The following is a 27,772-nucleotide window of genomic DNA, read 5'->3' as shown; positions in this document are numbered from 1 at the left end:
AAGTAAGTTCCACTGAGTCAAATCTGGCTTATTCCCAGTTAAATGTATATAGGATTGCAGAGTCAATTAGTTACTTTAAGCAGAGTTTGCAATCTAGTGTCTGTACCTTTAAATTGATGAGTTGAGTTTCTAGACACCAGATTTAAAAAAAAAATATCCAGGTACTTGGCAACCTTTACATTCTGCCCCATCTTATCCTATCTATTCCTTGTCTCCCCAAAAACAGTTTAGCACAAGGCCTGTTTACAAAGCATGGGAGAAGTACTAGAGAATGAATGTCACCAGTTGCCTAGCAACTACCCTATGCTGGTTCAGCTCTCTCCCTCTGGCCTAGTCCCAGGCTTGAGCCCTTTAGCCCAGTGGCGTAGCATGGGTTGTCAGCACCCGGGGCAAGGCAAGTAATTTGCGCCCCCTAACCCATGAATTTGCGCCCCCTAACCCGTGGATTTGCGCCCCCTAACCCTAACCCCCAGATGTTGCGCCCGGTGCGGCCAGCCCCCCCTGCACCCCCCACGCTACGCCACTGCTTTAGCCTCAGTAGACTATGAGAAGTGGAAGCCATTAGCACTGTTTTGCTGTTTATATGTTTGCATCCGTTTTTTATGATACTGCTTTATTGTTGCTCTGAGTTTTTTTAAAATATTAAAAGAGTTTAAAGTAAATATACTGCACCATAATACATATCTATATCCTTGAGACTGTGTGTGTGTGTTACTTCATTAACTACAGTACTTATATGACTGTTCACACACATACTTGTGACAAACTAGAAACACAGGGAAGTTGCTATATTCTAGATAAACACAGTCTTTATCTATGGCTGTTTCTTCATTGTTTTAATTCACTGTATTATTTCATTTTTCTGTATTAATTCACAGGATGTATTTTTGATACTGGTGCAGGTTATCAAAACAGCCTTGTCTATAGGAGGAATGTGGACTCCAAAACTAACTTAACTGGCTCCATAATTGCTTCTGGGCCCAATTCCAAGTGCTGATAAACCTTACATAAACCCAATTCCAAGTGCATTTGAAGCCTTACATGACCTGGGGTGGAAGATACCTTAAGAACTGCCTTTGCACATATGAAACCTACTTTCTCACTTAGTCTTCAGCTGAGTCCCAAGCTCTGTGTCCTGCTGCCTTTTCAGAGAGGCCATAGGCTCAGCCATAGCTCTGGCATACAGGAGGTTACAGGTTCAATCCCTGGCATTTATATGTAAGACTGGGAAACACCCCCATCTACAACCATACAGTAGCATGGTCTGACTCAATATGAGGCAGCTTCATATATGGTCTTCTCAGGTTAGATGGGTGTGTATGTGGGGGAGGGCCACTGAAGTCAGGCTTTGGAATTCTCTTTCCCAGGATGTTCATTTGGCCCCCTGACTCTTGGTCTCTTGCTGTTCTGTAAAAACTTTTATTTCAGGGGGTTTGCAGATGAGGTAGAGGTTACTTGCAGCTGATATGTGTTTTGCTCATGCTGCTGATTTTATTTCTCTTCTTTTTGTATGTTTCATGGTGGCTTTGGGTTGCATTTTTTTTTAGGTGAAGCTGATATTTCTGGCAAGATGTTTTGAAATGTAGAAGCAGGAGAAGTATGTTATAAACGTAAAACCATTGCCTCATGGTGGGGTGCATTTTGATTTGAATGTATAGACCATGGGTAGGCAAACTAAGGCCCAGGGGCCGGATCCGGCCCAATCACCTTCTAAATCCGGCCCGCAGACGGTCTGGGAATCAGTGTGTTTTTACATGAGTAGAATGTGTCTTTTTATTTAAAATGCATCTCTGGGTTATTTGTGGGGCATAGGAATTCAAAAGATATATTCCGGGCCCCCACAAGGTCTGAGGGACAGTGGACCGGCCCCCTGCTGAAAAAGTTTGCTGACCCCTGGTATAGAGTTCCTTGCACACTTTACTGCAGGAGAGCACATTAAAGAAGTGAGAAAGTAATGTTTGTATTTCAAATTTTATGATGGCAGCAAGGGATGGAGCTGCAAGGAAAAGGATTATGTGCCACAGTGTGAAGGGCCTTCCCTATAGTTTGTGATGTATCTATCTTAATACCTGCAGATCTTTCCCCTTTATGTGTTATGTGTTTAGAAGGTTATCCCAGAGCTTCTGTTTGGATCACTAGGCTTTTTATGACAGAAAAGGGAGAGGAAGGAGGAGACAGGGAAGGATTGTAGCAAAAGTTAATTTTTATTCATAGAAGTTTGTGCGTTTCAAATCTTGCCTTAGGCACTCTCATGAACAAGCTGTAAAAGCTGACAATACTAAATAAAAGGGGATTCCATATACTTCTAATAGCATTGATGGTTCATCATGCAAGTTTAATTTCTCAAATTAGCAACTAAAGCAGGCCTAATGCAAACTTATTTCCATACTGGCTCAAGTTGAATTGGGAAGCACCATAGCTCAGTGGTAGAGAACATGCTTTGAATTTAGAATTCCTGGCATCTCCACTTAAAAACACCAGATGACAGGTGATGGGCAAGACCTCCCATCAACCGCAGTATACAATACAGGGCTAGATGGACAAATAGTCTTGACCTGGTATAAGGCAGATTCTTCTGGTTTTGCAACTGGTCCACACTCAGAATCAGAATCCATGGCTTGGGTTGGGTTTGCAAACTGCGTTTTGAGGTGGGCTTAGCAAACTGTGGTTTGGCATGTTGTCTGAATTCACTAACTATAGTTGTGGCTCTATCTTTCGAAGCCCCTGTTCCATGGAGGTGGCTGTAAGCTTATAAAGCTGAGAGGAAAAGAAATGAAAGCTAGCAAGCTGGACTACTTGCCTATCTTATATAGGGCATGCTGGTTCTTCCTGCCTAAGTGTAGAACCTTACATTGAAATTCACTTTGTTAGTTTTGGACCAATTCCCAAGTCTGTTATGTGTGAAACAGACATAACAATGAAGGAGGAAACTGTGGCCCTCCATATGTTACTGGACTCCAGCTCCCATCATCCTTGACCACAGACCATGCTGAGTGGGGATCAGGGAGAGAGTCCAGCAACATTTGGAGGATCACATTTCCCCCATCTCTGGTATAGGCAATACTGAGCCAGATAATCTGGAAGAATATTCTGACAGTAAGAGTTGTTTGACAGTGTGGACTCCCCTTCCCTGGAAGTTTTTAAGCACAGGTTGGATGGCTATCTGTCATGGATGCTTTAGTTGAGATTCCTGCATTGCAAGGCATTGGACTAGATGACTCTTGGGATCACATCCAACTCTACAATCAGTTCTATGATCTGATTTATCATAAGGATGCTGTCTATGGTCCAGCTGGATACAGATAATTTTAAGCAACATGCTGAGAATCTTTAATATGATTGCGGATGCAAAGGAGATAATGTACCACATTCTACTATGTGCACAACAGAGGTACACACCGTCAATGTTTATCATGAAGCCCAGCAAGTCTAGTGCTAAGTGCATAGTATTTAATCAACACCGATTGTTAGCTGAATATTCGGATGAAGCGAAGGAAGAAAGTATCTGGCTTTATTGCTGGTTTCTGTAGCACTTGGCAAAGCAATGCTATTTATTCAAGGTGCAAACTATTTTACCATCCAGGACCAGAGGTGTTTTAGGAGTTCAGTGTTCTCAAGGCCTTCCACATGCCTTTTATTGCTATTACTTTAAATGAGAAGGAGCGCATGACAAAAAGAAAAGTTTTCCAGTGTTCATTTAATTAGTTTGCAAATTTGCAAAGAAAAACTAGGACTATGAAATTCTCCCACTGTCTCGAGAGTGAGCTGAACCAATAATATTTTAAAGAAACCCCTTCCAAAGCTGACCACTGCCAAAACCAGTTCATTCCTGAACTCTGGCAGCCTTGCCATGTTTGAGAAATAGAAAGTGTTGCCACCATGATAAAATTATTATCTGTTTTGTAGAATAAAGGTGGGACAACAGATTCAGTACAGAAGCAACATTAGAAATATACCACAAACCTACACATCATTCTCACTGATCAGGTATTAACAAAATACAGTGGATGCATATTTATTTCTGTGGCGTATTCTTAAAGTTGAATATCAACCCCTGGAAATTTTTTTGATATGGATTTAACAGTTTGGGTTCTCTTCCACTTGTCTCCATGTTCCAGCGCTTTAGTAGTACGAAGGGAGGGCTTGTGCACTGGAAGGATTGTGTATTTGTGTACAGGCGCTTGCACAAACATTGCTGTGTACTTTGTGCACAAATCCACACTTGGCTTGCATGAAAAACCCCAGTTTTAGAGGAACAGCTCATTAGGTATCAATAGTGGAAGACAAGTTTGGCTCCCTTAGTGCAGTGCTTTACTTCTCTCAATAGCAGTGAATGGCTCTTACATACTTATTTAGAATTAAGGGGGTTCACTCGGAACACTGAGGAAGAGGTTAAATCTGCTCCACACCTTTGATGGAGTTCAGGGTTAGCCAATACAGTGTCTTCCTGATATTGTTAAGACTCTAACCCCTAATAGCCCCAGCCAGCATGACCATTGGTCAAAAATACTGCGAGTCGTAGTGCAACAATATCTGGATTGTACCACGTTTGCTATCCTTGCTCCATTTATTTAGAATCAAGATTGTCCCTTTCTGTATAGTTACATACTAGGTTCTGTTTCTCAGTATGAGGGCTAGAGCATGAGCAGCTATCACTACCTTCTCCTGTAAGAAACTTGCTGAGCTTGTGAGGTAATAGGATGTTCATAAACATTCTGATTGTTTAGAAGAATGTTGTTAGCAACAATGAGAATATTAGCAGCAATGCACTTTAGCAGAAAAGAGAGAGATAGTTACCGTAGGAAAAAACCTCTCAATCTTGGGCCTTGATGACAGGCAAATACATGTGTTGTTGGCAGCAGGCAAGGGACCTAAAGACATGATATTGGGAAGCAGGGTGCAAGGAGTCGAAGAGAACAGGGACAGAGGCTGAATTTTATATATTGACTTGAAATCACTGGACAAATTTTTGGCTGCTGGTCAAAGTTCTCATTTTTCCTCTAAGAAGAACCAATGTATTACTTTAAGGCATCTTATTGCCTCGGGACTCCATGCATACTATAGAACCATAAACTGGAAATGCAAGCTCTGAATTATGTTAAGCAAATCCTTGTCCTGCCAAATCTTACTCTAAAGTATATTTTTCTTAGCACTAGCCAACACTTAATTTCAATCTAATGGACCAACTGCAGAAACTCCATCTCCAGGAAGTCTTCATCCCCCACCTCTTTAGGCTTGAATCAAAGGAGATAAACAATGGAGTAGAAAAGAAAAACTCAGAAACTTTTGAAACCTCAGAAAGATTGTTTGGAATTTATTCCCTTTTTAACTGAAGAGGTAACATTTGCACAAAAACGTATTGTTTTCACAGCAACAAGAGTTCCAAAGTTACAGAATTTGAACACAAATGCACACTCTGCACCACCACAGTAAGGGCAAGAAAACAAAAATAAAAAAGGGTACAACATCTCAAGTTTGAGATGTGAGGCTTTTCAGAGCACATTTCCCATTCTTCCCTGAGCCACAGCTTAAATCTCAAAGCAGGGGATGTTTTTCCCCTCGGATTTTGCATTTCAAAATAGGGGGCATTTAAGCACACCCCAGTTTAATTGCTGGGAGGGGGAAAAACAAAACCCGTTTCTTACGAGATTTAAGGTATTTTTCGCTGACACACAAGTAATATTGCATTCTGTTTAAGAAAATACTCAGAATAACTCACATCATCCCTCAAGAAATGCATATATATACAAATAACAATACAAGTCACTATGATCTACAAGGTTTGAGAAGGGATGAAAGGACAAGAGAAAGGAATTTCATCTCTCCGAGGAAAAAAGTGTTCTCAACAGGATTTTATGGTGGATCCCCAACAATTGTATAAATTTTACATTTCATTTCTTCCCTGTAGCTATTCAAAAGTGATGTTCACTTTGAGAGCACATAACACTGCATTTTCCTATGTGCATCGTTTTTCCTTGATGCACCATGTCCAGACTGCTCATGTGCCCTGTGGTTGGACACATTCTTCCCTCCACATCAATCCCACCATAAAAACCTAGTAAGAACACTGAAGGGGAATGCAACGGGGTCTAGGAACAGTCTCTCAAGAAAGCTTCCAAGCTAAGCTCTAGAAGGCTACTTTTCACAGGGTAGGGACACTATCTTCAGCCATTCAACATGCATGCTTAACAGTAAACTTCCAGCTACACGGGACCTTTGATTTCATACTAAAAGTGATTCCATACATTATGGTAGTTTAGTGCAGGCCACAAGAAATGCAACCATACACTGGTATTCTGTACAGGAGATGACTAAACCGTTTCTGGCACAGCGGAACACTGTGTCGGAAGCCAGAGTGCACAGAAACACTGTTTACAGACTACACAATAGAGCCAATCTATTATTGTGCAATTAATGCTGACTAGGGCCTCTTGTGGAACAGCCATCAAACTCCAGGTGGCTGCTTTAATATATAAAATAATCCTAACGTCTTTGAAGAGACAGACCTTGCTTGGGTCTCTCTGCACATAATGTGGCATAAATCCTGGAGTCCCACTGTTTTACCCAGCTTCAGGTCCACAGTAACATTTAGAAAAAGAACTGTAGCCTTATTCCTACTTGTTCAGAATCCACTGCACACAGTTTTGATTGGCGTGCACAGTTTTAAAAAATGGTTGCTATCTTGCTGCAGTGGACACAGTAAAAACCAAGCAACATTTCAAAAAAGGATCAGACTTCTCAAATGCTGCCTTTATTGTGCAAGGTTACCAAGACCATCTCTAGACTTCCTAAAAAGTATTCTGTCACAGGTGGAAAATTGTATCACATCAGTCCAAATGTTTGCTACCCTACGATTAATTCTGTAAAGAACATGTTTTGTTAAAACAGAAATTGGTGCTGTTTGAGTACTGGCAGAGTTCATGCCAAATTTGGGGCAAGTGAATTTTACATTACCTATCAAGTGCATTTTAAACCAGTTTGTAAAGCATATGCTGAATCAAAAAAATACCTATACACTAGTTATCATGTCAAAAAAAAAAAAGAATTATATTCATTCAGATCATGGTTTGTTGAGACTAAAGGTAGTATGCTAATATTTTAAAATTTGTGTCCAGGAGACATTATATAATCTTATTAAATTACATATATATGGACATTCTTCACTGATTTTATACTGCAGGTATGTTGCTGTAACACTACCATTAGCACAATTTAACACAGAGCTTAACCATGCTTACCCCTTATACTGAATAATGGCCCATAGAATGGCCCATAGTCTTAACTTCTCCCTATGCAATTCCATGGCAATTCCTGCTTCTCATTGGTATACATTGGATGAACCAATGCAGTTTCAGGATTCAACAATAAGTTTGTTACAACCAACAATATAATTTCTGTTGTTTTTTTAAGCACAATTATTCAGTGCTCTGTAGCGGAAAGGGACAAATTTACTGATACACCTTTTTATGTAGGAAAGAAGAGTCTGCCAAAATGGCATCAAAGGGAATAGAAGATGCAGCTCCTCTAATCACTGATAAAAGAAGTGCATAGAGCTCCTCTAATCACTGATCAAAGGTTACACTCTCTCTCCCTCTTCCCGTGTTTTAAAAACAAATACACAAGCAAATTCAGCTTGCATTCTGCAGATATGGGTGCATGCTACTAGAAACCCATCAAAATCTCCTTCAAGTATATGAAAGAGCAACTGAAGTCCTACAACCCAATTTTCTGTCCATGTGAAATGCTGCAAATTCCATAGTGGAGTGCTGGCCTCTACTGAAAACAGCAACTATGTGTTCCAAGATTTGACAGTCTGAAAAAAGATCATGTTTAAGTCCTAGTATTTCATGATTACTTGCCACATTCCAGCCACCTCACTATAGTGCAATTAGCTTACTTCACTGGAATATACTATTAAGGACAGATATACTCCATTGATAATACTTCCCCTCTTTCAAAGGAGGATATTAGTACAAATTCTCTCAATTTCCTATTTTTCTTTTCTTTTCTTTTTTTAATTAGAATGCTTTTGACTATGTGTGTTACATTCCAGTGACCTAGCTCATGGTGAATTACCTTAATTTCATTACCCCTAAATGTTATAGAGTGAAAACCAACCGCCTTTATAGAAAATTGTAAGGGCAAAATGCAGAGAGACTGTTCCAAGCCCACTGGACCCACAGGAGGATTAATACATTCAAAAATATTTTACAGACATTTACAACGAAGTGCAGAAAGAACAATACTTCTGTGTTAAAAAAAAAAGACATTTATAAAAAAATGACACTCACTGTAAAACATTCCAAAATACAAGAGACATACAACTATTACAGAATACAACCATTGAAAAGCAAGGGATTTTTTCACCCCCACTCCTTTTATCGGCACCAGCAGCAGTTGTGTCACAAAGGCAAATGCAGAGAGTGCTTGACACAAAATCCCAGGAAGACAGTACAAGAAAAAGGCGTAATACAGAGTTTGCCAGAAGCATGCCAGAGTTCAGCACAAGAAAGCGCCTGTCACAGCTTTCACCACCTCTGCACCAGCAGAAAGGGTTGCACGTTTGGGAGACAGTGTGCAAGAAGTGTAACCGGATAGCAGCAAACATCAAAAGCTAACTCACTTAAAGCACTCACATGTGCCACACACACTCCTGGGCAGACCAGGAGGTGGACATCAAGAGAAGATTTGGCCTATCCTAATGGCTAAATACTGAGCTTTGAGATCAGTTAACTTCCCCCTTTGTAACAGAATAGGGGGAGTCACAAAACACCTATAATGCAAGAGCCACGCATGCCAGAGAGCAAAATTATCTCACAATAAAAAGTGCTTATTGTTTCCTGACCATTATTCTAATGCCTCAGTACAGAAGAGCTCTCTTCTCTACTATTCAAGTTAGCCAACAAGTAGGGAAGGGAGGCGACATAAAATTTCATAGTAACCAAGCAAATACTGATTGCAGATTTGTTTGAAACATGCAAATAGAGTAAGCCCGGCTCCACTAGCATGCATTTACCTATTCCACGGGAACCAAGGGTCAGCTTGGAATGGGCAGCTGACCATGAACACAGGTCAATGGGAGGTGCAGATTTCTATTCGTTCCAAGACTGCACTTCTCCGCTTCCCCCACTACCATCCAATTACATTCTATTAAAATCACATTTTTCCCCCTTTTCAAATCACCATCATTTTCCACATTATGAAATGCCAATCTCTGCATGAATTCCAGTGTCCGAAAATTGCAGTTAATAGAATTATATCTCTACCTCAATGGCAATTCAGAGTTGGCATGAGGACAGACCAGCCTCGCAGAGGACTGCCAAAGTCTGAAACTTCTCTGATTAGGATACTTCAGCTGGAATCTAGGGACTGGAACGTTTTTATCAGCTCTGAACACATAAAATGCTGGTTTCTGATTATCTGAAATATTTTCCCCCAGCACTGTCTTTAACTATTATAATAGTTCATGGTGCTTATATAACACAAAGGCCAGAATTAATTATTCAATTCATTATTGCTGGATTCTACTTTGTAGAGATTACAATATCTATAGACACATAAATAGGTATATGTAAACAAAGACACATGAAAGAGTCCTGATCTTAAACTTTAAACATATAGAGATTCCTCTAGCAGCCTCCTATGAAAATACACATTAATTTCCCATACTCTTTGAGTGATTAGCAAACTTATACATTCAAGTTAATTTTGAACTCAGCAGAGAGCGAAAAATTGTCTGCTTTTTGTCCTGACCAGCAGGGAACTAGAACTAAAAGTTAGATGGCTTACAGGGAATGTAGGACAGGTTTCACTACAATATTAGGCCAAGAATAATTATTGCTAAACTGAAATTAACAAGGTAAAGAGCTGGTGAAATATGCTAGACCAAGTTGGCAACTCCAACTGCAATCAACTTCTGCAAGATTGTCAGTCTCATGACAACAGAGGCAGAAGCTCAACACAAGCAGTATTCAGAGTCTGAACTCTTAAAAGTTATCTGAACAACCACATCCAATCTCTGATCAAGCAATTTAATCAGTGCAAAATTCCAGAACTCTGTTTCCACAGCCAAGTGACTCCTATCCAATAGTTACAAGAAGCTGTGTTTTCACATTTGAAAGACTTGCTTAATACAAAATGTTTTTCAGAGCTTACTTAAATATTAAATCTCTTTCATTTTGCTTCTGGGTGGGAAATGCCACACAAATACAGAAACTGTACAATGCTATTGAGTGCACACAACTAAAAATAAATAAATGAAAAAACATATCTTGAATGATCCTTCAATTGGATTTTTTCATACTATTTAGAAACGTTTAGCCAATGGAAGGGTAACGGTTTAGTTCCTACGCACGACTATGGCTATATAATTTAATTCTACATAAAAAAATAAAATCTAAACCTGTTTGGCTTGGAAGATTCTGCAACTAGAATCCAGTCTGGCCTCTTATCAAGTGCTATTCAAATTTAATCACCAAAAGGTCAAAGTAAAAGTCCGTCCAAACAAGAGTTTGTGGCACAAATTGAGTCTATCGCTCTCTCTCACACAGAGACAGGAATCAAGTTTAAGATTAACCAGAATGCCCTCAACAGCATACAGCTTGGTTTGTTAGCCCCAGTCCAGAACAGCAAAGCATATATTTTGGGAGAAATTTCCACAACCTGCCAACACCAAGATCACCCAGAGTTAAAGGCTGTGAAAGACAACAAGGAATGTATAGCAGGCATGGTTCAAAACGTATCAACAAGGTTTTGATATTTTGCTATTCAGACACCATGTTGGTGAGAACTAGAAGATAGTTTTGCAGGTGAACACAGAAATCCAGTCAATGGACTTCTTCATACCATGCTAATGCTATATTTAATTCACTCAGCAATGTAGATTTTGCAGACTAAGGGTTGCATCCAGCTACGTTCTACTCAGAGTAGACCTGATGAAATTAATTAAGCTAAGTTAGTCGTGTCCATAAATTTCAATTGGTCTGTTCTGGGTATGACTAGCAATTTTTAATTTATTTGAACCTACCCAAGAAATCTTGAACTGGGTGTCTGTGTTTACCTGGACAGCATTCAGAACAGCAGCTTTGTCTTACAAACCATAATGTAACCCCACCACCACATAACCCCTAATTTCCTCCTGCACACATGTTACACAGTGTTACAAAAGTTGTTATTACTGTATTAATACCCTAGTGCTGATAAAAACTCCCCCATTATCTGCACAAGAACCTCTGACTGGACATAGATAAAGGGGACTCCAAAAGCCATCAGCTGGCACATGAAAAAGGAGTCCAAAGGATTTTGGGCTACGTGGTGCCCAACTGAGGAAACTGTGCTTTGCAGGAGCTGGCTTGCCACCCTAACTCTGTCAAAGAGGTGGAGCGAGTACTGCATCACCCTGCCAAACAAGGAAGCAGAGCTACCTGGAGTCCTCTCTGACGAAGTTGAGATGGAGTTTGCACGTCCTGCACCATCAGCCGCCATGTTGTCCTGCTGGGTCCCTTTGCTGTCCTGGGGGGGAAACAGGCAAGGAAGGATGCAGTTATTACATTTATGTAATTTAAAAGTGAGCAAATGCAAACAGACAAAAGGTGGTTTTATGGTTTTAGATCCAGGAGAAACAATAATCCTAGTTTATTCAGGAATATTCCAGATCTGGACACACATTCTCAGTTATATCTTTGTTATTTATCTAACTGCTTCTTCAAGTAAAGCCATATGGAGGGCATGCCTGGGGTTAGCTGATTTTAACAAAAAATAATAGTATCACATGTATCGTTTTTCCATAGTATTGCCTTGAAGAACTACTTGCCATAAAACCAACTGCCAAAAAATTAACTGCATAAGTAAAATTAATTCATGTTACTTTGTAAATGTAATCGTTGTCCAGTTGATCAGCTATTACATATATTCTCAAGGCAGAATTTACTTTAATGCATATCCATGTTTTAATTATTAAATTCCCACTCTTTGGGTATGAGTACTTTTCAATGGTCCCCTGATAAAAAGAACTTATTTTTATTATCCAACACCATAAATTGGATTTTGGATAGACAGAAGTAAATATGAATGGCGACGTGCCTATTTGCACACCACAGACACAGCTTTTCATCTTCTCTCTCCAGACACACTGCTGTCTTGGTTTTGGTAAGCCAACAAATTTATAAAAACAACAACTGATAAAATGTTTACAGCTAATAAAGGCAGGCAAGATCAATGCACATAGGATTCAGAAAGTTTCTGCAACACTGCTCTCCCCCTTCCAAACAACCCAAAGCCACTTCCCAACATAAAATGGCAAAGCAGTCTCATCTGGGAAATGCAAGGAAACAGCCTACCTTTCCTGACAGAGGGCCCACTGCCGGTCTCTTCCTCTGTGCATAACCTGAAAGTCTGTAACAGTAGTGAGGCTTGCAGTAGAATTTTCCTGCAAATAGAGCAAGGGGAAAATGGTAATGAGAAAGACAAAAGCTACAGTTTGGCAATGCTGTGCAATGCCACAGTTCCTCTGTATCTCCTCTGCCCTGTCACATACAAAATACATGGAGACAATTATGCCTCAAAGATTTAATTCACGTTAATTTCCTCCTTTCCTGAAAACAAATGGATTTTCCATAGGGTGCCTGACAGCCATTTACCCAGCACCCAACCAATAGCCAGAACATCCCAGGGGAACTTGCGTGGTATCACACACAAAGCAGCACTGTATGAGGAACAAAGGCTGCATCACATGGAAATCTGGCAAAGTGCTGTGGAAAAGGCAAGAATGAATGCAAAGAGGAAAGGGCTGGGCATTAACTCCAAACAGACCACTGCTTACCAAGAATTGACCAATCCAAACAGAAATCTATGTACCATGTTCACCCAGGTGATTTCTAACAACAAATATTCAAAAGTTATCATTTCACAGATGCAAATAGCCTGTGGTATGGTGCTGCAAGAACTTCCAGTGTGTTGTTGAACCTTCTAAACAGTATTCAAGGAGAGTCCTGTTTACATGATGCTGCAGTTGTCTAGCCATGAGTGCAAATACAAGAGTAATGGCTTCCCACTCTGAGTTTTCCATAATCTCTGGCAGCACACAAAATCCTGAGCATGGAGAGGAGTTCAACTCCCAGTTCAACCAGCTTCAGACTGCAGTATTTACAATGTGCATTTTAGTTTCTACAAATACCTCTTGCACAATAATAATTTTGGATGGTGTATCTGAAGTGGGCCAAACAGTGATGTAATAATTTCCTGACCATGCTAAAGATATATGGAATCCTGAAGGTTATTTCTAAGTCAAAGGGCTGAATCCAATAAAAGTCATGTTGTGATCTCAATGATTTCTGCTTGCACAATGGAACTCCCTCTCCTTCTGCTCCCTGAGTTCCCACCCCCCAAAAAACCTATCCCAGAAGCCTGTGGGAACCCCCAGAGAAGATTTGGGTATGGGGACACAAGTGGGGGGAAGGAGGAGGAGGAGGGGAAGTTATGTTATGCAAGTAGAAGTCACCTGCACAACAATTTTGCTGAATGCAACCCATCAGTTGAAGCTCTTGCCCATCCCCTCCTAAGGCAAAAGGTAAATTTCACTTACCATCCACCAGGTCGTAGGCATAAGAGGACAAGCGCAGGGTTGTAGCACAGTATTCGCATTTGAAGCAGCTGCGGTGGAAGAATTTGCCTTCAGCACTCAGCCTTTCCATCACGTAGACACGCTTGTGGCAGAAGTAGCAGACATCACTGCCTCCCACATTTGGAGGGAATTCTTTTTTCAAGGAACCCTAAAGCAGCAACAAGGAAAGGTCTAGACTGAGTCACAAGCTTACTGTTATTTCCACTGTCGTGCCATATGTATTCATTAGATTGTTTTGGAATCCTTCAATGGGAAACGGAGGGCGTTTCAGCAAAAACACTAAGCAGGCACCTATGGATAATTCCAAGGCCCCAACATGAGGAAGAAAAGGTCAGCCAAGGAACACACTCCGTAAGGTGTCGCATCCAACCACCTGAAAATAAAGCGTCTGGCGGAATATGGGAGAACTGAAGGATCTAAAAATTCTTTAATTCTCTCAGCTTTAGCTTTCCCACACATCCTGCCTCTAAAATGGGAATAATGATGACATACCTCACAAAGTTGATGAGAGACACCAAGTGTACACAACTAACGAATTGTGGAAATGGTCACACAATTATGATAGTAATCATCCTCCTCCCACATTACCACTGAAGCTAGGCTCCAAACAACCACTGTCAAATGATATCTCCACACATTTACTCCAAAGACACCAAAGCTTTCAGCAACAGATCTTTTGTGTACTATCCATTTTCTTTATAGCAAGAATTCAAGAACCCACAAGGGCAAGTGGAGGAACAGGCAAGGAAGTGCTTACATCAGCTACCTTTAACTAAACACTGAGGGAAAACTAAAGGTTCCATATTACTGAGGATCTAAGGAAGAGCTGTCTAACTTCTAATCACAAATACTCATCACCTTCTGAACATCATTCTCTTACCAGTTCCTTCTTGTCTAGAAGGGTTTTGGGTTGGTCTTTCCTTTGAAGCTGATTGGCTATTTGCTCAGCCAATGAGCTCACGCCACCTGTATACATCTTTATATACTTCTACCAGATGAAGGTAATGAGGGTGGGGGGAGGTAAGATGGATGGGGGAAATGAGGGAAAAGAGAAACAGTATAAATTCAGGATGAAATCTACGAAAGAAAAAAATGGCAAAAAGGTGCAGAAAGGGGTGAAACCATGCCAAGACAGTGGACAACACAAGCGTGTGTGGCACCAGCAAAACAAGTGATCTCAGCAACCACTGTTGTGGGCAGCACTAAATAAAATTATTAGCAGTTTGTAATCAGCCACTCTAAGACCCTGGTCAGAGACTTTCTTTTGCCAGAGAGTCGTTGGAGATGAAAGGTGTTTCTAACCCCATCTCCCACAAAGGTTTCCCATAAGAGCTGCCATGTTCTTTCCAAACACCATGCTTATCTCTAGATTGACAGCTGAACATAGTCCTGCCATAGGGTCAGATCTAGTCCATGAGTTGCTGGTTGTTGACCCCCTCCCCCAAACAAAAACCCCAACAATAGGTGACTAAGAATGCTATGGGTTCAAGGATGAGGTAGCATGGATTACCCATACTGGGATATCATGGCTATTTATGATATCCAAAATCAGACTGGGGAATTACATAGTCTGGGGAAAGGGTATCTGGAGGAGAAGTTAAAAGGGAAAGAGGGGTGTAATAAATTTGCATGCTCAGATATATGTTCTTTCTTGCAGGGCTGCAAAAATACTAGTGTCTATAGCCACTTTGTTTCTTCATCCCGGTCTCCCCGGTTGGATATTAAGTCCACTATCTCTTTTCATACCCCATCTCAGGTCGGAGGCCAATGTGCAGATACTGTAGTTTCAACACCAAGCAAGCCTTTTTCTCGCCCACATCCAGCTTATGAAGAATGCTGGAGAACCCGAAAGCTTGCTCATTATTTTGTTATATCTTGGTTGGCCTTAAAAAGGTATTTCCTTACTATGGAAGTTGCGAGGGGAGTGTCTTATGGACCAACATGGCTGCCTTTGCTTATTTTTATTTAAACAACATGATTGGTTTCAACTGTTATTTAAGCAGCAAACCGTATAGCACAAAAAGATAACTAGATAGGATTGTGTTTCAGAAATATATTGGGGGGGGGAGCACAAGACATTAAGTTTACAGAACCTTAGATACTGAGATTCTTCACACACAGTCCCACCTAGCAAGTCATATAACTGCACCCCACCCCCCCAATTCTCCCTTAGGTTTATGAGGAGAGGAAGATGGATGAGGGTTGCCTGGCCTCTCAGCAAGGAAGCAGAATATCAAATTCAGCTCAAGAACCTTTGACAGTTTGCCCTTTTCAAAAACAACAGATATTCCACTTATTATAAGCCAATGCACTTTGTATTGAAGAACAGAGAGTAAAATCAGCAAGTCCTTCTATTTACCTAAGTAGATACATTATTAACAACTAATGGGCCTTTCTGTTGGAAGAATAGACCTGAGGGATCAGAAGACTGGTCAGGCGGAGGGCCTGAAGTCAGCAGGACTCTCAACTGATATGGTATTTCAAATTGCAGCTACTTGCTGATAGATCTACACATTTTGAAAGATCCATAACCCCATGAATCTGTGTAAATTCTCATGACTTCTTTTAAAGGTAAAGGGACCCCTGACCATTAGGTCCAGTCATGACCAACTCTGGGGTTGCGGCACTCATCTCGCTTTATTGGCTGAGGGAGCCGGCGTACAGCTTCCGGGTCATGTGGCCAGCATGACTAAGCCGCTTCTGGTGAACCAGAGCAGCGCACGGAAACGCCGTTTACCTTCCCGCCGGAGCGCTACCTATTTATCTACTTGCACTTTGACGTGCTTTCGAACTGCTAGGTGGGCAGCAGCAGGGACTGAGCAAAGGGAGCTCACCCCGTCGCGGGGATTCGAACCGCCGACCTTCTGATCGGCAAGTCCTAGGCTCTGTGGTTTAACCCACAGCACCACCCGCGTCCATGACTGCTTTTAGACCCAGGCAAAAACATTTCTCTTCAACCAGGCCTTTTAAAGGTGGTGTGTGTGTTGTTGTTTTTATTATGATTGTGTTATGCATTTTGTGTTTTTATGTTGTAAACTGGCCTGTGATCTTCGTATGATGTGTGATATATAAATTTAATTAAAAAATGAACAAGTCATTAAAAAAGCAATCTGAGCCATTGACCACCACATCTTATAACACCAGTGAATTCCATAAGTTTATTACATATTGTGTGAAAAAAACGCTTTATTTCATCTGTTACTGACAATTTCATTAAGTGAGTTCTAGTTTTATGAGAGGGCAAACATTCCCACATTTTCCCTGCATCATGTATTATTGATGGCACAGGTGTTGGGGTATATTTCAGCAGGTAGTGCATTCCACATCTGTATAGGTATTCTACCAGCTTCTGAAGGCACACTTGTTTATACAGGCATTCCTTTCATCTCTTGACCCAAGTCTCCTGGTTTAATTGCTGTGGGGTTTTAATGCGATAGTTTTATTCCATATTTTAATCACATCTTTCTATTTTAACATTTTAATGGGATGGATTTATTGTGTATTTCAATTATGGTGCGTTCTTCATTATTCTGTATTTCAACAAGGTTGTGCAACTGGTTTTAATGTTTTGTAAACCACTTTGATGCCATGTAGACATTGAAAAGTATATAATCATCTTATAACCCTATATTGTGTCTCCTTTAGTATTTCTTTTCTAAATTAAAAGGCCCCAAACATACAAGCCTTGCCTGGAATCCCCTCCACACTTTTTGACTGGTATTTTGGTGCCTCTTCTGCACTACTTATCCATCTTTCCAATATTGGAATTTGTCTTTCCACAGCTGCTGCACCAAGTTTTGACTGAGTTCTCCACGTCAGCTCCAAGTTGTCATTCTTGGACAGTCTCAGGCAGTTTAGACTCAATCAGCATTGGAATGTTTTGTTCCAATATATATCACTTTACACTTATTAGCACATTTTTTTTGCCCCTTCACCTCATTTGGAGATGTTCTTTTGGAACTCTTCACAGTCTGCTCAGGTTTTCATCATGCTCTATAAATTGGTGCCATCTGCAAAGTTGGCTTTCACTGATCACTTCCAGATCATTTGTGGGCAAGTTACACAGTCTTATGGTCTCTAAGACAGCCTCTTCTATTTTTTCTTTTTGTGTGTGGACTGTGTGCAAAACAAATCTCTTCAGCTACAGACTTCCTCATAGACTGTCCCAATACAGATCTTTGGGGGATTCCCTGACCTATTTCCAACAACTGTGAGAATTTTCAGCCTATTTCTACCCTAGGTCTTGTTTATGTATGAGTAGAGGGGACAACATGGGAAACCAAATGAGAGGCAATGTGGTTGCTTTGTCAGAAACAGGTCTATTGTAGTCCACAAGTTTTCTTTTGAAGGGAAGGTCTTGGTTGGTGAGTCCTTCTCTTCCCCACTCTACAAGCAGACAGAGGGGACTATTTGCTCTAAAGGATGGTGCTTCTTGCCCATGCTAAAGATTATTACATTTGCCTAATATCAATTTGAATCTAATCCACCTTTCCCATAAAAACTCTACAGAATTCTCAGAGCAAGACTACATTGTTTAAAATGAAATATTAGTTCTACAACAGACAGGTGTCAACATTCCCCATGCCCATCTTGAAGAATTAGACAACATTTAGTGACACAATGACCAATACAGTATAGCTCTTCCTATAGAACAATCAGAAATCCCTTAAACCTTAAGCTAGATGAGGCAAGCAGCAAGCATTTCAGTATTCACTACGCTGTTCAAAAATCAAACCACAACTAATCTGTTATATTATAAGACACACAAAGCAATATAGTGGTTTGAATCACATCCTCAAAGTGAAGCAGCAAACAAGCATTTATTCATCATGTAGATGTTCAATGGCCACAGAAAATCCAGTGCTAGAAACAGCTGTTAAGAGACAGACAACACAGTGAATCCCACTCTTGGCAACAATGAAGCCTTATTGGTGGATCCTTAGTAGTCAGAAATGGTCGTCAAGTTCCAGCATCACCATGGTTTGGTGGTCAGTAGCAGTCTGCATTATTCCATTTCCCTTCCCCGCATAGCAAAATATATACTGGGAAGCCATGGTTAAACTAAAAAGGTAAAGGTAAAGGTACCCCTGCCCGTACGGGCCAGTCTTGACAGACTCTAGGGTTGTGCGTTCATCTCACTCTATAGGCCGGGAGCCAGCGCTGTCCGCAGACACTTCCGGATCACGTGGCCAGCGTGACAAGCTGCATCTGGCGAGCTAGCGCAGCACACGGAACGCCGTTTACCTTCCCGCTAGTAAGCGGTCCCTATTTATCTACTTGCACCTGGGGGTGCTTTCGAACTGCTAGGTTGGCAGGCGCTGGGACCAAGCGACAGGAGCGCACCCCGCCGCGGGGATTCGAACCACCAACCTTTCGATCGGCAAGTCCTAGGCGCTGAGGCTTTTACCCACAGCGCCACCCACGTCCTGCTGGTTAAACTAGCAGGTCATAATTACTGCTAACCCAATTTTGTTTTCATTTGAGTGACTCAAACCACAATTTGAACTTGGTTTTAATTGCCAACTTGAGAACAAATTATAGTTAGAAGTGATTATGGCAGCACCTGTTCAAAACATTATAATAAAACCAAGATATAGCTACAGAGGAAATGAAAGTGACGTGAAGAAGCCCAAGGAAGATGCAGGAGAAAGCAGAGGAAGAAGCATTTAAGCCCACAAAGGACTCCTGATGATCAAACTATGGCTTGGTGATTCGGACCCAACACATCTCCCAACTGGGTGAGTGCATTCCAGGGTATGCCTTCACTTATCTGAAGGCAGAATAAGCCAGTTCTGGATGAGACATACAATATTCTTTGTGAAATGTTTGCTGGCCATTGCTCTCTCTCCTACCAGACAATCAGTAACTCTGAGGTGTAAAGGATATGCACCATTTCCAAATTCACAAGCCTTGGAATAACCAGGATACAGAGGAATCCCAAGCCTTTCTGCAGGCACACAGGCTAAGCTCAGCCACGCCCAAGGGCAAAGAGAACTTATTAGCCTAGCTTTATCCAGTGCGGCATTCTCAAGTGGCAGGAGATGGAATAGGCCAAAGATGTGCAACAGGGTGCAGCCTCAAGCCCCACACCATGCTACCTGTCTGAGGGAGTCAGAGGAGGGAGAAGAAGGGCGACTGGAAGAGCGGAGGTTGCGGGAGAGCTCCCACTGCTCAACAACAGATCGACGAGATCGCTCAATCTCTGGCTACAAAATAAAGATGAGAAAGTCAGAAGACGGCATTTCAAAATAGGAGCTTTTGGGAAGGGGCGGGTGAGACAGGCAGCAGAGATCTTGTAGCTTGCAAGTGACGTAGGAAAACTGTGGGCATGCTTTTAAACTCCCCAGCCAAAGTTCAGAACATTGATATTTGGGGGGGGGGGGGAGGGAATGGTGGAACACCAAATCCATGTACTAATTTCAGCTGTGAATGACCTGTCAGGATTCAGGCTCGGTCAGAGGTATGTGCCTATCTCTCCAGGCACCGGCTGAATTCTTTCGACCTCCCTCCGGCGACTCCCGGTAGGAAAACACACGAGGTCCGTTCCGGCGATTTTCCTCAGGCTGTGAGAAAAACACACCAAACTGCTTCTCCTCCTCCCTGCTCTCCAGCATATCCCCAGGGAGGGGAATCAGACTCAGACAGAAATGTATCTACATGTTTTATTCCTGTCTTCAGCAGTCATTTAGAGAAAACATGTCTGCTCTCATCAACAAACAGAGAGAGACTCCAGACTCCACCTATGTACATCCTGTACAGGTCATATGACACACACACTGAGCTAACATCCGGTGCTCAGTACAGAATGGACTGCCCCTTTGTTTCCATGGCAACAGTCACACACATCCTGTCTGGCTTTGCAGCCACAAGCAGCTGACTGGGCAGCTGGAGCCTTTGCTTGCTGCAGCATTGCTGCTTTAGAATAACATGACCTTCCTGATGCTTGTCTTTCAAGTTTTAGAAATGAGTGGATTTATAAAGAACTGTGGGCTAGATGTATCCTGAATAAAATACAAGGAATTCTATTCTAATCATGAAGCAATACCAAAAATTCCTAGTAAGAAGGTTGAAAAGAAACAACTTTCTAAAATTTCTGCATGGTAAAAGAGACTGCAAGACTGTTAAGCAAGACACATGTCAAAATGCATATGCTTGCATTCAATAGTCTCTTTTTACCCCATCAGTATTTTGTTTGGCAAAATGAATAAAAGCAATTGATATTAGACCTTCCAGAGTTTAACGAGATGAAATACATTATAACAGCCCACGCAGAAAATAAATTCTGATCAGCAACTGATGATATATGATTGAATATTGGCACTGACATACATGTTTAAAAATTAGAGCACATATAGAAAGAATGTGCATATTGCTTAAAGAAATAAACAAGTTTTCAAAGCCCATTTGGTTTATATATAAAGGCTGTTCTGGGGTTAGTTAACTTCCTGGTTTCATTAGTTTTGGGTTACTCTTTAGCAAGCTAATTTTATAGAACCTTGCTTCCGAAAGCTAGTTATGTACTGCAGACCCTCTTCCTCTCCAGACTGGCTAAGCAATGCTCCACCAACACTTCTTGAATCTAGCGGAGTCTTTCTATACAGATTCTACCCTACTCTATGGAAGTGCAAACTCTCAAAAGCCCCTTTTAAGTTAGGAGCTTCCTCCCCACATATGCCACACATCTTTTATTAGTGCTAGACGCATCTATGCAAGATTAAGTGTTGATTCAGCAAGCAGGAACAGTAAGTTAACAGGAAAGATGGAATGATGAGTTTGGATCTTGTTGTTTTACCCTAGAGTGCTTGAAAGTGTTCTGCTACAATGTGATAGTGTACTCATCAGCCATTAAAACAGGACATCTGATGCCAGCCATGTTACAGCCCAAGCAACCTTTCATTTCCCATTCTACGGAACGGCAAGCAGACACAAAGCGCCAGACAGACAGGAAGGCAGTCACCTGATGCCTGGTTGCTGGCCTTTGCTCCAGTAGGGCAGCCAGCTGGCTTGCCCTCTGCTCAATGGTAAGCGTGCGCTCTGGCACACGGTCATCTGAAAAGAACTGGTGAGGTCTCTGCAGAATAATGAGTGAAGGAAAATGAACAAGAGAGCACGGGGGAAAATATTCATGGAAAAAGCATGGCAGTGGGAAAAGAAACAAAGCTGAAAATAAGGTCAGAGGCAGTTAATTAAATGCTTGTGCATTAAAAAAAAAAGTGGGACACAGGGGCAAGGAGGGGAACAAGAGCTCAAAATCCTCTGGATGAAGGTTGCACACACACACACACACACACACACACACAAACCCGCAGATGTGACATACATATAACACAAACCATTTACAGTAGCCGAATCCAAATTAGGTCTACTCTGGAAGTCACTGATTTAAATAGGTTTACTGCTCAGAAAGCATGCAGAGGGCTGTGACCTTTGGAAGCTGTGGTTTATGAATCCTACAGCAGCAGGAAAAGGAGCCAAGATTGTGTCGCCAAAGCAGCATGATAGTTCAGCTGCTGTGAAATACAGGTGTGTCACAGGGATCTGGAGAAGGGCACTTGCTATCTGTAGTGACGCACACTACTGAAAGGTAGGGAGTGAATAGAGGCAGGGAAGCCAGGCAGATGCAATATCGACACAGGGACAAAAACTCTGGGTTTTCCTTCCTCACTTCCCTCGCTCCAACTTTTTAACCTGGTTGTTTTGGAGACTGGATGCAATACCAAGCTAGTGGTGAAGAGAAGGGTCATGGAAGGGAAACAATGGCAAAGGCATAATTCTCTGAGGGGCTAGTGATGTTTTAATGCAAAATTCTCAGTATCCTCAAAACTGTATTGTGTAGGGTTCCTTTTCAAAATTATTTACTGTAATGAGCAGCTTTTAGAAATATATTGAGCAGGCAGACTGCAGCATTGATTCATGCCTTTATTATGTCAATTCATTCTCTTTCCTTGCATGTTCTACTTTGGTCTAAGCTTATTCCAGTTAATTTAGTTTTGTATGCTTTTGTGGGGGGATGCTTAAAAATGTTCCTTTCTCCCTACTGTCATGAAGATTTATTTGTGCATTCCATCAGGCTATGTGAGCTGTTTCTATCCCAGCTATTATTATTATTATTATTATTAATACTCTACCCATCGGGCTGGGTTTCCCCAGCCACTCTGGGCAGTTTCCAGCCCACAAAAAACCACGATAAAACACCAAACAACAACAACTTCCCAATACAGGGCTGCCTTCAGATGTCTTCTAAAAGTTGTGCAGTTCTTTATCTCCTTGACATCAGATGGGAGGGTGTTCCATAGGGAGTAACAATAGTTTTACTATTTACAAAAAGAACTAACAAAGAACTGGTTCCTGCATTGTCTTGTTTTCCTCTTTCTGCCCCATCCCTTTTTCATTTTGTGTCATTCCTTTTAAAGTGTGAGCCTGAGGGCTAGGACTGTCTAGCTTTTTACTGATCGGTAAGCTGCTCTGGGAGCTTTTTTGGCTGAAGAATGGGGTAATAATGATTCGGATAGATGGATAGATATTTTCCAACACATCAGCAGGCCCTTTCTACTCCACTATAGTATCTCCTATTATAGAGAAAAATGGGGAATGCCAAATTCAAAGTGCTAATATGTGCCTGACGGAAAAAAAACATACTGCATGATGCTCAAAGTGATCACAAGCCTGTCAAGCAAGTAATTCTGCAAAGGCCACACAGACACAAAACCACTATTTTTACGAAGCATTTTCAGTAGAGCTTGGCTATTAGTATTATGCTGGCATATGAATAGCTCTCCAGCCTTCTCTTACTTGCACAACATTCGCCCAAGAGTGCACACACCCTCTTCATGCTGCTTTAGCTCATGCTATTTTACCCGCTGCTGTCTGGGACTCTGCTCTCCAGCTGGTTCTCCATGAGGTTCCCTGTTTGCCTGCAGGCAAAATAATGACCTTGACAAATCCCACATACACACTCACAGAAAGATAGCATCATTCAGTTAGGAGTCACCCTACAAGAGAAACATTAAAACCACAGTCCTGGAAAAGCCATAGGAAGTTTGCAAAGATCATGTGGCTGCTGTGAAGAAAGAGGTTTTGTGCAGAGCTGTTAAAAACAATACTTTATACAAACTGTGTTAGTAAATGGTGACAACAGCAATAAATATCCACACAGGATACACGTGGTGGCAGAAGAAGGAACTGCTCCCAAGAAACTGTAAATTGTTCCTTGGAAAATCCTAGTTTTAAAAGTAATATGAGGAATAAACTTTAGAGAACTTTAGAGGCAAAGTGAGATATGTCCATTGAGCTTAAGTATTCACCAAGTCTGTTTTTAAATCAAAGGTTATTTTGAAGAGCCTGGGCTTCCCGCAACGTGAACAAGAAACAAGGCTCCCTGGCCTGCGGAATCCACAGTGGTATCCTATGATAAGACAGACCGTAATCTTCCCTGCCCCAAGAATGCAGACACCTGGAGGCAGCTTTGATTATCCACTATACACACAGGTATAGTTTTATAAAAATGTAGCTCCCAAAAACTCACAAACCTGCTCATACTTCATAAGACAAAATAGGTGTGTGTGTGTGTCCTGCAACTTTCCAGTTTTGTGAGTCAATGCAACTATATATGAAATATAAAACACCTTAAAAACAAAAAGTTTAGAAGACTGAGTGGTAAGTTTCCCATTTAGAAGCTAACTCTTCTTGCAGATCAAGCAAGAGAACCTGACCCAGTTTTTCCAACTGTAAGTAAATCATTTTCTACGTTGTGGACATCAGAATAAGTGTGCCTTTGTGACTAATATTATTTTGGCCCTGACATTGTGGAGGGAACTCCTGGGGTAAACTATGTACCATGATTCACCTAACAAAACAAACCCAGTTAGTGAATGTCCTGCACAAGGACTTCCCCTTGTGCAATGGGTTTCCCCTCCTCTCCACCCCCTGCTCCCCCTGAAATTGGCTAAGGAGTGGGGGTCAGGAGAACCCCAACAGTAGCACGCTGGGGAGGAGAAGAGAGAAGGAATTATTCTTTTCGGCAAGTTGCAATGCTTGCACAAACAGAACGTTCAACATGGCGCGATACCAATAAAATATGTAATTGATGTTGAGATGAATTGTACGACTGCACCGTATTGTGTCAGTGTATTTTGCACTGTTATCTAATTTTATTATAAAAACTCAAATAAAACCATTTATTATAAATTGACTCAAGGCCCCCACATTTTTTACACAATCATGTAACTGGGGTGCCTGATTTGAACAAAGCATTCAACGATAAACTACTTTGGAGGAATGTTTTAGCAACGTCAGTGAGGGAGGGTGACCAGGAAATGGGGCAGGCTTCCCAAGGTCCCAAAGCCAGGTAACACAGCTGGGCCCAGGCATTCTAGACGACTGCCATGCTGATTAGTGGTACTATGGTCAGTTGGTGGAGGTGAGTAAGAGCAGCACAACACACTAGGAAAGTAAGGGAAACCGCAGCAGGCTAGAATTGGTAAAACCTGGAGGATTTGGGGGGGCTATGTTTTGGAATTCCTTGTCATTCTCGTGAAGTGGGGAGCATCCTGGCCTCCCCCAACTTCTAAGTAATGTTGGTACAACAATGGGTTTACATTCTAGCAAATCGTAGGGTGTCTACACGACCCCTTTATTAAACAAAGTCATCCTGGTGCTGTGGGAGAGGTGCTGCAGCAGTTCCCACATCACAGGCCAAATGTAAGAATCTGCTTCAAGGCTAACATTCCCCAGTCTGGTTCCCTGAGGATGTCGTTGGACCCCCAACTTCCATCAACCCTACACAGCATGGCTAATGGTCTGGGGTAATGAGAGTTGTACTACAACAGGCCAGAGAAGGCAGGTTTAGGCACATTATCTAACTTATTTTCATTAGAGAGAAAGTAAGGTCCAGGATAAGCTCTGATCCTGAGATAGGATACCCCTTTCAGGGTATTTAATGGGGGCAGGGGAGAGAAAATATATCCTAAACCGCTGAATTGTCCTGAAATATCTTTTGTAAGCAGCCTTGGGAGTGAGTGGCTTTTCTCTGAAGGGTAGCATGTAAGTACTTCAGATAAACAAACAGATGGATAAAGGATGCACCTGTAATCTCAGCAATGAATGGGAAGCCCACAGAAGCATTAGATTATGCTTCTCTTCTCATTACAATGCAAAACCAAGCTGAAGGCCACCTAGACTGCTCATTTTAGATCCAGAAACCAGTATGTCACTCCTCTTACAGCACCCAATATAACAACTGGGCGCTATGAACAGCAACCTTTACTAAGATCTCAGGTTTTTGTTTGGTACACCAACCTACTACACAACGTAACCATAACAACAGAATGTAAGAAGTTATATGTGTAAAGGTAAAAGCTAAAGGGACCCCTGACCATTAGGTCCAGTCGTGACCGACTCTGGGGTTACCTTAAATCAAACAATGATAAAAGGAATTCTGGGTTTGCTTGTGTTACTGGTTTTGGGGAAGGGAAGATCAAGAGGTCTGCTGACACTATTCAGTTTTAGGAGAAAACTCAAAACAGAAAGGGTATGTGGCCTACTTGTGGAAGCAGGAAGAAAGGGAAAGGAGGACAGAGCATGCAGAATGAAATCACCTGCTGACTGGGGTACGATGGAGAGGAAGTGCAAATGGAGGAAGAAGAGAGCATGATCACTTTTTTGGGGCAGGTCCGAGAACGCTCCTTTTTCCTCATCTTTGTTTACAAACAAGGGAGAAAAGAAAAGAATAATAATAATAATAGAACAAGAAGAAACATGGTCAATGATGATGGTTATTAGTTGTGGCAAGGCCACAGACTAAAGTTTCCCCAAACAGTGGATGAAATATTAAAATTCTTTCTGGATTATACCACTTCAGGTTACCTGGGAGTGGAAGGGCTCTGAATGGTCCCTCAGCACACACAAAAACTAAGTACTACCAAGTAGCACAGCCTTTGCCTAACAGAAAGCTGGCATTGCAGCAAGGAATTTTTCATTCAACCATATGGTTGCCTATCTAAAGTTGTCCAGGAATAATTTAACCACCACCACTGTGTCTGTATGTGAGCAAGGCCTCAGAAATGCATCGTGCGGAGGATGTTGATCTTGCTTCTCTTTCTCAGTTGACAAGTAGGAACCAGCATTGTTGCGCATCAACGCAAGTGAGCTGTATTTCCTCATGAGGTGGACAATGTCATTTGAAGTCCCTGTGTCACTACACTAAAGCATAGCTGGCCATTATATGATGCCTCATTTATCTGAATGGCTCAACCAGCAGGTGACATGAGGGATATATAAATGAAATTCGGGTAACAGGGATTCAAATATAAGTAGTTCTGTTTGGAATCTCAAAGGCATCAAATTGGCCCATGTCTAAAAAGGGCATTTTTTATGCAGCTGCTGTTGAGCTACAGAATACCCTATTCCTTTCAAATGTAACACACACCAAAAGGTGCAGGGCATAAAATGAAGAAATTTTATCAAACTTTTATTTGCCGCACACTAAATGCTGGAAGCCGAATGTTAACATGACAAAAAATATGCAAATCTCCGTTCATTCTTGGTGCTCATATTTATGTGTACTGGGGGTTGGGGGTTGGTACCCCCTTCTAGTCCAGCCAAAAGCCAAAATGCAGTGATTTTTAAAATTGCACTTGACTGTGTATTTTGTTGTATAAAATGCCCTCTGGGGGGGGGGGGGGGACAGGCAGTGCTGTGTTTCAAAAAGCAGTATATAAACACCACCACCACTAATGTTCCTTATTTTGAAAATATTGGTCCACTTTGGATTTTTTTATTTTTTTGCTATGCAAATCCAAAAGCCCTTCTTAAAAGATGAATCTTAAGCACTTTTAACTCTGGTAAATCTAAAGCCTAAAGGGAAAGATTTGTGTACTGTTCCTGCAGGTCAAGCGCTGTCAACATCCATAAGGCACATTAGGAATGTTTCCCATCCCTGCTCAAATTGAGGGGAAAGGAGAAAGCTAATGGGGACCCTTAACAAAATCCAGGACGTCATGGACTGTCTCCCACCAATTTTAGCCAGATCATGTCCACCTCATATAGCCTTCTAAAAAAAATTAGCTAAGAGAATAATGTTCGTTGTTTTTTCGTTAAGGTGGCAGTCACACCTGCTGGCCTTCCTATAATTAGAACATTGTATTCCATCTT

At 41.5% G+C, this 27,772-nt stretch overlaps 1 protein-coding gene and 1 long non-coding RNA gene across 6 annotated transcripts in view; one reads left to right on the top strand and one right to left on the bottom strand.

The window, feature by feature from the left end:
* The window catches only part of MICAL3 (microtubule associated monooxygenase, calponin and LIM domain containing 3), a 225,238-nt gene that overhangs the window by 62,875 nt on the left and 134,591 nt on the right, over positions 1-27,772 (bottom strand). For all 4 annotated transcript variants that reach the window (XM_079992104.1, XM_079992105.1, XM_079992106.1 and 1 more), the window contains 8 exons: positions 26,218-26,316; positions 23,479-23,535; positions 21,579-21,692; positions 19,720-19,827; positions 14,502-14,609; positions 13,583-13,769; positions 12,339-12,427; positions 11,424-11,511 (listed from right to left, as the gene is read on the bottom strand). In XM_079992104.1, coding sequence (XP_079848230.1) covers positions 11,424-11,511; positions 12,339-12,427; positions 13,583-13,769; positions 14,502-14,609; positions 19,720-19,827; positions 21,579-21,692; positions 23,479-23,535; positions 26,218-26,316 — 850 coding nt within the window. The remainder of the gene's footprint in view (positions 1-11,423; positions 11,512-12,338; positions 12,428-13,582; positions 13,770-14,501; positions 14,610-19,719; positions 19,828-21,578; positions 21,693-23,478; positions 23,536-26,217; positions 26,317-27,772) is intronic.
* Positions 534-24,199, top strand: LOC307225401. Of its 2 annotated transcripts, none has more exons than XR_013842974.1 (3): positions 534-1,218; positions 3,907-3,987; positions 23,948-24,199. It is a non-coding gene; the product is annotated as an uncharacterized lncRNA (long non-coding RNA). The 2 variants fall into 2 exon arrangements; XR_013842975.1 differs by lacking the exon at positions 534-1,218 and adding an exon at positions 3,174-3,391.

This window comes from Podarcis cretensis (genome assembly GCF_951804945.1).
Source record: "Podarcis cretensis genome assembly, chromosome: 10".
NCBI lineage: Eukaryota > Metazoa > Chordata > Lepidosauria > Squamata > Lacertidae > Podarcis > Podarcis cretensis.
Note: the sequence above shows the minus strand (reverse complement) of the source record. Positions and strands in the feature narration are given on the sequence as shown.